Source organism: Barbus barbus (genome assembly GCF_936440315.1).
Source record: "Barbus barbus genome assembly, chromosome: 37".
NCBI classification, from domain to species: Eukaryota; Metazoa; Chordata; class Actinopteri; order Cypriniformes; family Cyprinidae; genus Barbus; species Barbus barbus.
Window position 1 is genome coordinate 9,856,410 of NC_136715.1, and position 10,065 is coordinate 9,866,474.

Genomic DNA, 10,065 nt, shown 5'->3' on the forward strand with positions numbered 1-10,065 from the left:
TTGTGTTTCACAGGAGAAAGAAATGCATACAAGTTTGAAAGAACACAAGGCTGAGTAAATGACAATTTTCATTTCTTTGTGAAAAACATGAATTTGGATGCAGCCTCTAACGTTCAAGGTAAAGAAAATGCATTATAATCTGTAAAGGTTTACTTTAGCATTGTGTAACAAACTGGGAAAAAAACTTGGACATCATTTAGGAATCACATATTTTTAGCTTCCTCACTTACTTGACGAACCTGTCTGTCTCTCAGAGTATATATATAGGGGCTGAATGAGTCATGGACATTGTAGAAAGCGGAATGGTTGGGGAGATCTGAAAGGTGTTTATGGAGAAGCTGAGACTTTCACAGCTTCGAAACCCACCACACACAGCGTCTGTGTCTCATATTTCTAATAACCATGGAGACCAAGCCATAATTGTATTTACAAAACTGCATATGCACTAAAAGTATGCCTTTACCTTCCAGACATAATTCATGTGATAATACAGAGTGACAACAATGACATATATCTGATATTTGGTGACAGGTAATCCGATCTTTAGCTTGTTGTTTCCGTTTTGGATTACAGCATGTTAATGTATAGGTCAGGTGTACTTGTGAAAGACAGGCTGTTGACTTTGGTTTGTTGATGGGAACATAAAGGGGCTGATGGGGGTCCAAAGCACTCAGACCACTCAATATATCATTACTGTCACTCACAAGGGGGTCCATGAGAGCCTGTGCGTCTATAAATCTAGCATGGGCAGATAGTAGGATTACAAGTGGCAAGCTTGTTGTTTTAATTCGTTAGCTTTGTAGCTTTCATCACAGCCATTGTTGTGTTCAGAGGGTAGGAGGTCGGATCATTCGAGAGGGTATTTCTCTCAACATGAGTGCAAAAAGTCAATAGTTTAACTTTACAGAGACCTGTGTATAGACATGTTCCTACTAAATGCATTATGGTAACTTGTTTAGGAATAATTAGATGCAATTTTACAGACAAATACATCAGAACATGTAGTTTTTTCAACTTTTAGTATCACTTACGTTAATAATGATGTTGGCATTCGTTCTAACATCTGTACAGTTGATATAACTACGCTGTTGAAAAACAGCACGGATCTAATTTCATATTGCCAACAAAGCTGGTACAACCTTAATTGTCCTTGCTGCTAAGACAGGAAACAAAACATCTCCCATGCCAAGCTGGGTTCTTGGGCTGGCAAGGTATCGTGAACTCAAACCCCATTTGCCTCCAGGAGAAACAGAGTAGTTTCACAGCTACATTTGATATCTTCTCCATTCATGGGCTCTCTATTAAAGAGTTATCTGTATTGAATCCTCTTACTTTGTCAGCGCTTCTTTAAGGGAACTATCAGAGGGAGGTTTTTTTCTACTTAAATGGAGAAAAAATGTTAAAAGTAAAAAGTAAAAAAAGTGAATATTTTAATTCGATACCATTCAAAAGATTTTGAAAATAGCATCTTATGGACTTAATTTACTTGAAATATTATTACGCTTTAAAATACCTGCTTTCTGGTTTGATATATTTTAAAATGTAAATTATTCTTGCGATAGAAAAGCTGAATTTTCAGCAGCCATTACTACAGTCTTCAGAAATCATTCTAATATGCTGTTTTGATGCTCAAGAAACATTTCTTATTATCCATGTTGAAAACGGTTGTGCTGCTTCATATTTTTCAATATAAATATCTTTTCTTACATTATATATCTTTAATGTCATGTTTAATCAATTTAATGCATCCTTAATAACTACAAGTATTGATTAAAAATACTTAACTTACTGACTTTTGAACAGTAGTCTATTTCAGATACACTAAAAACTAAAATTAGTCATGTTAGATGCTACAAGTTTAATTAAATTAGTTGTGTTTCTAAAGATTAACTTTAGTCAGTGTTGAGTGATGGCAAAGATAATCTAAATGTAAATAATGAGAAATGAAAAAAAATTGTGAAAGAAAATATAAGAAGAAATGTAAAAGAAAACATGCACTAATGAATTATGCACAATAAAAGCAGGACCATAAATAAGGCAAATTCTGATTTCATATTAATGTAACATATCTAAAAACTTTGACAATTTCAACATGAAATTCATAGGAAAACAGTCTCCAGGCATAAAAGTAAATCTCAATGCGTTAAAAATAACATTAATCCAAAAACAAGTTGTTGACCAACTAATTCAGCTTTTTCCATTCCCAAAAACCTAAATTCTCAGGCAGTCCATCAGGGTTGTCTGAGCTCGGAGCAGTAGAGTATAGATTGAGCATCGCATGCTGTCTTCCATTAGATCCATACAATGGAATTAGAGTGTCCCACATATTGCTTGTGTTCCATCGACTACATAGCCGTTGTTCTATTAATACCACAGACATGTTTACATTAGACACATGGTGGGGCAGCTTAGCCTTGAGAACCACACAATGACACAGGCACGTGTAAGTGCTAAATAATATCCTGTAAACGCTGATTAGAATCCATTTTAAGCCTTCACAATGTTTTCAATTTATTACCATGCTGGCTGCTGGATTTAAAGCACCATTCCTGTTCATAAAATAATGCTCGGGTGAAAGAAACAAACAACTATTTCATTTATAACGTAGGCTCACTTGATGGTTGTAGATTAAGCCCAGCCAGCCAGCCAGACACTAAAATTAATCGCTGCTCACAATTTAATTTGTGTCTGCAAACCTAGTGCTTTAATACCCATGGCCTTTTTTAGAATTTTGATCGACAGATGTCTGCTTTAGAATGATCTTAAAATTATACAAATTTAGAAGAAGCTTACAGGCGCCAAAATAGCACGCCTAAAATTAAAATGATCAACAAAACAAAGTTCTCTTTCACTCACCAAGGCTGCATTTATTTCACCAAAATACAGTAAAAACAGCAATACTATGAAATATTATTACAATTTCAAATAACAGTTTTATCTATTTTAATGGCAAAACTGAATTTTCAGCATCATTACTCCAGTCTTCAGTGTCACATGATCCTTCTAGAAATAATTCATGCTGATTTGGTGCTCAAGAAACAATTATTATTATCAATTTTTAAAACAGTTGTGCTTAATATTTTTGTGAAAGAGGTGATCTTTTTTTTCAAAATGATTCAAAAAACAGCATTTATTTGATATATAAATGAAAAATATAAATTTGACAAATTTCTTTTGGTCACTTATGGTTTAATGTAATGCATCCTTGATGAATAAAATAACATTTCTGACCCAAAACTTAAGAACAGTAATGTACGTTAAGTGATTCTGGTTAAAATGACTGCAGACCTTTAATATTTTAAAATAATTTTTTTTTAAAAAACAAGCAAAATGTTTGAAGAATATAAATACAGTTCTGCCTTGAAAGAACTAATACAACTTCAATTACTTTGATCTTTGGTCATTCAAGAACAATTAAAAAAAAAACATGACAAATAAAAGCAGCATGTTTGAACATAATACCTCTTTATCCAGCTTCACATCCAAAATGCTATCTTTCCTAACGAAACAATATCTCTCTATCTTAGCATTTCTGTCACACACAATGTTCATCCACGGTGCCTTGCACAGTCATCTCAACACAGCCCTCCACAACCAGTGTTCCCACTCAAGGTGACCTATTTAATGCTAATGCACACTCACGTCCCCTCTTCCTCCTCTGCCCTCAATTCGACTGATACGCTATAAAAATAAATATTCTTCTCCAAGGGAACAAGCTTTTAAATTCAGATGATCCCTGTCACTCACAGGACCCCACAGGCCTCGCACGTCTACACACGTTTGAAGAGAGCATATAAAGCACCCTTATTGAGCTTCACATCAACCGCAAAATCAAACAGTCATTTAATAGATCTTAAAACATGAGATGCTCAAATGCTAATCAGTGTGGGTGTGATTGCACACTGCTGACAAATAAATAAATTGCTGCCTAGCTGCATGCTTTTGATGTTTTTTCACTCATTTTAATGAAGCAAAGAACTCTCAGACTGACAGACAAATACACAAGAACATTAACTGCTTTTCTGTATTTTCAAATGCAAAAACTAAAAAAGTACACAAGAATATCTCAACCAAAGACAAGAACAAACAGCAGTTCTTGTTGTGTTTGGTCACGCACAAAGGGCCTTTCACGGCCCCTATTCGCTGGGATAACATCACTTGGGTAGACTTGAGAGAAACAATAGAGAAGCCAAAGCCAGTAGTCAGAAACAAGAGTGTTTTCAGTGAGGAGTGAAGCGCTGAGCTTTTAAAAGGTTTGCTTGTAAAGTCTGCACCTCAAAATGCACTTCTAGGAATGTATACCATAGTACAATGAATATGTATTGCTTTACACACATTAATGATAATGTATTTGTTCCTTTAATCATGTGTACATGTTTTCCCTTAATGCACTACAACTTTTGCCTCAATAAACTCCTAATTTTCTGCTTATTAATAGTTACTAAGGTAGTTGTTAAGTTTAGGTATTAGTTAGGATTAGCACTAATAAACAGCCAATATGTTAATAATAGCCATGCAAATAAGCAACTAGTTAATAGTGAGAATGGGTCCCTATACTAAAGCGTTACCAAAAATCGCATATGCTTACAAAAGCTGAACTTACTTCAAAATAATTTTCACTTAGAAAATGCCATTAAATTCACAAAAAATGACAAAGTAATGGCAAACAACAGAAGTTATTTGAAGTAGAAAGACATAATGAAAATAAAAAGAAATATAATCCAATAATTTATATTTACAATATTTTTTACAGTGTGCATTTATTTGATAAAAAATGGTAATATTGCTAAATATTATTAAAGTTTTAAAGAACTGTTTTCTATTATAATAGATGTTCAAATCTATTTCTGCGATGGCAAAACTGAATTTCCTGCATAATTACTCACATCATCCTTCAGAAATCATTATTCATCATTTTAAAGATTCTTTGATGAATAGAATGTTGAAGGAATAGTTCTCCCAAAAATAAAAATTCTGTCATTAATAATTACTCACCCTCATGTCATTCCAAATGCCCATTTTCCACAAGTTGATATGATTAGGGTCTAAATGAAAAGTCTATAACATGCTTTGGTTAAAATTTCTCAATGGTAGTGCAAAAAAACACCCCTTTTACCCTGTCAAAATCAGCTCTGTTTTGAGCAAGCCGTTTTAGTCCATTTTGCTTTATGCTAATGCTATATGCGTTATGCTATATGCTAATTAGCTATATGCTCATCCCGCCCCTATCTTCCGTGGGGTGATGAGCAGACTGTAAACGTCAGCCGAGAAACTGGCTAACTAACACATATTAGGAAAGGCGATTTGCAAAGATTCATAAAAACCCTTATACTCACTTATTCTGTAGATGAAGCTGAATCACGAATGATTCATGCAAACAAACACATTTAAGCAGATCGGGGATTGGCGCATTCCCTTCAAAAACGAAAATAACATTAATCCTCTTTGTCTTCAGCGGCTCAGATGTCGGGAGTAAATGACGATGGCTTTGTTCATTATTACATCCAACAACAGAACACCTCAATCGCTTAATCGGAGACATTTTATCTTGCCCTGCACCGGAGTCGACACAACGGCGGAAAGCTCTCAGCTCACTCAGGGCGGGTCTAAGGTAAGACGCCCTTGTCAATCAACTATCGTGTGAGCGGCCTGTGCAGAACTACATCATTCTGACAGGAATCTCAGAACAGCCTGATTTTAGAAAGGGGATTTTAAAATAGGGATTTAAAAAAAACACTGGATGGATTATCATTATAGGGTGGATGTGTACACACACGTTCAAACAACATGTAAAGTGAATTTTGCATTCGATAACCCCTTTAAGACCTTCGTTCATCTTTGGAACACAAATTAAGATATTCTGATGAAATCCGAGAGCTTTCTGACCCTCCCATAGACAGCAAGGGTCTTACCATGATCAAGGTCCAGAAGGGTACCAAGACCATCGACAAAATAGTCCATGTGACATTAGTGGTTCAACCGTAATTGTACTTTTTATGGGCAAAAAACCCTAAAATAACAACTTTATTCAACAATCACTCTAGTTCCATTTTGGAGAGTATCAAGATGCGTGTTTGCTTTGATTTGAACGTAAACAATGCATGCGCATGGTGCTGCTGACGTGGAACACGCATGTGCTGCGTCTTGTTTTTTAGCACAACAAAAAGTTCTCTCCTAGCTTAAAAAAATTACGGTTGAACCACTGATGTCACATGGACTATTTTGTCTATGTTCTTGGTACCTTTCTGGACCTTAACGTGGTAGGAGGACCCTTGCTACCTATAGAGGGTCAGAAAGCTTCATTTCTGTTCCGAAGATAAACAGTCTTACGTTTTGGAACGACACGAGGGTGAGTAATTAATGAATTTTTAATTTTGGGTGAACTATCCCTTTAAAGAGAACAACATTCATTTAATATAAAAATATTTTGTGACAAATGCTTTACCGTAAATGTAACAATTTGTTACTAAAAAACAAACAATGTGAAACAAACAATACAAATTTCCTGTGCTGTTATAAAAAGTATGCCACTCGGAATAAAGCTTGTCCAATCAAATTAAATTACCAGAACTCTATTCTATCTTATTCTATTCTATAACATAAATATCCAAAGGCAAGCAGGAGCTCTACACAACACCAAAAGCCAACCAATTTTAATCTAGTCTCCTAATGAGGTCGAACAGTCTTATTTTCACAGACTCAAATCTATTGTTCTTAAACAGGTGTGTAGATAGGTGTGCAGGTCTGTAAATAGATTGCAGGCAATTGTGCATTGGAGAAAAATGATAGGTGAAAGAAAAACAAGACCAAATGCAACCAAAAAGAAACAGTCACTCTTGATTTCAGCTGCAATTTTGAATGCATTTAATGAAGGAGGGAAAGCGCTGACTGACCAATTACTAAAAGCACAAGCCTAGTTTTCTGTTTTGGCACAGGCTGAGAAGTATACTCGCTGCTGAATTTATCAGCCTCATTATCATAACAATGATGCATGGGAACTTGGAGTGGAACAATGTAATTATGCATAGAAATACAATTGTTTTTTTTTTCCTTTCCATAATCAATTCTCTGCCATTCAAATCCATGCTGATTATTTGACATAACTTACGTCAAAATCAACAAATATACTGGAGATATAGGCAACTAGGTCTCTGATTTAGCGACAGCTCCGTATGCAAACATTTAAACAAGCAAACTTCATGTTGACCTTTAAACTGCTTTCGAAAAGATATATGTAACTATATGAATCTGTACAGGTAAGAGCATGAATATTGTGCACAGTATCAGTATTAACTCCAGGGTGTGTGCGTCGAGGTCAGTGAAATCTAAAGTGTAATGAGCCCTAACAATTCTGTTGCACTGTACTGTCATTCATCATCTAGCCAGGGATCCAGCCACACTGCTGCTGTCTGCCCAGGCGTGAAGACACATCCTGGGCATGCAACCATGACTCAAATACCAACAGCATCGAGGACACACAGAAAGGGACTATGAAAATAACCTTAACAGACAGGTAGTTTTGATAATAAAAAATGTGGTTTTTAGATATCATTTGCTTATTATTTATTCAAAACTGAAAGACTCTGACACTACATCTGATATATGTATTTCAAACTCTGTGTCACTGGTTCAGTTCAGATGCAAGCTATTTTGTATACTGAACAACCACATTAATAGCAGTGTCATAGGCTAAATAGTATGCACTGAGCACCTAAAGCTTTAAAATGTGCAGAAATCACTGCATAATGGATACAAAAATGTCCCGCACCTCCCAACCGCACAGCAGCAATTTCAATAAAAGCAGTTCGTACTGGTTGAAAATATGCTTATATTTACCTTATTGTGAGTTAGTCCAGCAATGTTCGAATGTCTGAAAATGCCTCCCAAAAAATGAAGCAAATCTGCCAACTAGGCCACAAGCAATGCATTTGGAGAAGCCCACAATTTTAAAAGAACCAGTTGCTAGGGAACCATGCCATATTACAATTGAAAATATATTTCTAAAAGAAATCTCTCAACAAATGTACCATTTAAGGAGTTTAAATGTGTTGTGCAACTCTTCTGGGAAAGTTACAGTCACAAGGCCCATAAAGGTTAACTCTGTTAGGCAGTTTTATCTTAAGGGTAAAATGAGAAACTAGCATCACCTCTACAAATTACATTAACAAGGCGTGTGTGTGTGTGTGTGTGTTTTCTTTTTTTGCATAAGCAGTATAGGTCTATAAGTGATTGCTCGTATTGTTCAGGTGGTTATAAACTACATTACATTTTAAAACAGAATCAAAAATGCCCAAGTTTCCAGAATATATCTAATTTTCATGGATCAAATTCACTGTACAATATGGAGTTTCTGCAGTTCTACTTAGCATGCTGACCAGCAGGTTCCTGCATAAACATGTCTTACCTTGTGTCTGCATTTCAGGACCACCCCATAGGCTCCTTTGCAAAGAAAGAAAAATCATCATAAGCTTGATTTATACCAATTATGGCTTATATGCACAAACAGCTGTTTTATAAGCACTAAAATTAATGCTTTTTTCTCTTTATCGGACGATATTAAAAAAAGATGCACTCACCCTCTCCTACAATCCCAAGGACCTCAAATTTATTCATCACATTACCGATGTCAGGAATCTTCATAAAGTCAAAAGATGTCGAGGTGGTGCATGTCTGGGCTGTGAGGAGCGGAAGGCCAGAGGACGGGACAGAAATCGGTGCTTGAATGGGTCATTGCAGCAAAAATCTGCTCCCGGCTGGTCACAATGCTCTTCTCATAATCCACACACACCGACACACATTCCTGCAAACTAACACACTACGCATGCACACACACACTTACTCACCTGAAGAGAAAGAGTACAGAGGTTTTGCATAGAAGGGGTCAAACAGACTTATTCATGCATACTGTATCTTTATATTTCACATGCATCAAATCAGAGGTATATCCAATGTTTACACCTAATGCATATTTCACATGCATGAAATGACATTGATTGCAGTTCATATTCTCTCTCATTTCACTCAGACAGGATGTGTGTAGGATTGTCATGATTCGGTTTGTCTGAGGTGACAATAAACAAGTGCCACAGTTCTTCAAGACAGATCATCATGAATTTTCCAGCAGTTTTGGCAATGGCTAAGCAACATAGCTCTGAATGAGAATTACAGGTGGGTGAACAAGGACAGTCTGAGAAGCCTCTCTGCCAAACCAGAAGTCAGTGATGTAATGTGCTGAAACCCAGATGGACATCATCTCAATCACCTCAGATGTGCGACAGGTATCATCTGCGCTCGATTTGAGGGCAGTACGCGTTGCATTTACACTTAAATGCGTTTTCAGATGCGTTTCGCAGGTCACACCTACAGCTCTTGTATGTTTGTGCATAAACGTGGCGCACGTCTGCATCTGATGTGTTGTGCGGTATGCGCGCGCGCGTGCGTGCCTAAGTGTGTGTGCGCGCGCTGGAAATATTCGTAGGTGGATGAAAGTTCTATCATTATTTTAAGCATCTTATCCACCTGACAGTATAAAAAAAAATGACTGACAGCCCACACCACTCCCACCCATTCTTAAACGAACAGTAAAAAATACGGTGCGGTAAAAAAAAAAAATCACAACGATTAATAACAAGGTGTCCAGCCAACATAAAGATCATTTACATAACCAATACTGTCTTAAACGCGTGACATAATTGATAACAGGTGACTTCGGTCTCCTGGAGTGTGTGGGCAGGAGGTGCGCGTTTGCGTGAAACACCAACGATGTACCAGCCACAAACATCTAACATCCAGCGTAAAAAGCAAGCGCACTGTCAACATTGTACATATATGAAAAAAGCTCCGACCAGAATACTCACTTATGTCCAAGACAACGATGCGCACGCTGTCCCCTCGCGTCGCCAAGAAACGATGTTTTCATTTTCACCTGCAGTGGTAACCCATCATCACAGCTGCAACAGTATCCACCTTCATTCTGAGCCATTGACAACCTAACAATGCCAAATTACGGATCGCAGTATGACGAAGGCTCGCTTCATGAATATTAAGCACGCCGCGCTGACGTTC

At 36.7% G+C, this 10,065-nt stretch overlaps 1 protein-coding gene across 1 annotated transcript in view; it reads right to left on the reverse strand.

The window, feature by feature from the left end:
* Window positions 1-9,975, reverse strand: part of LOC306857059 (cyclin-dependent kinase-like 5) — a gene marked incomplete at its 3' end in the record, with an annotated part of 32,865 nt that extends 22,890 nt beyond the window's left edge. The window contains exons 1-3 of the mRNA XM_079396723.1: window positions 9,858-9,975; window positions 8,577-8,843; window positions 8,405-8,439 (exon numbers count right to left, since the gene is read on the reverse strand). Coding sequence (XP_079252849.1) covers window positions 8,405-8,439; window positions 8,577-8,640 — 99 coding nt within the window. The 5' untranslated portion in view covers window positions 8,641-8,843; window positions 9,858-9,975. The remainder of the gene's footprint in view (window positions 1-8,404; window positions 8,440-8,576; window positions 8,844-9,857) is intronic.
* Between the last annotated feature and the right edge of the window lie 90 nt (window positions 9,976-10,065).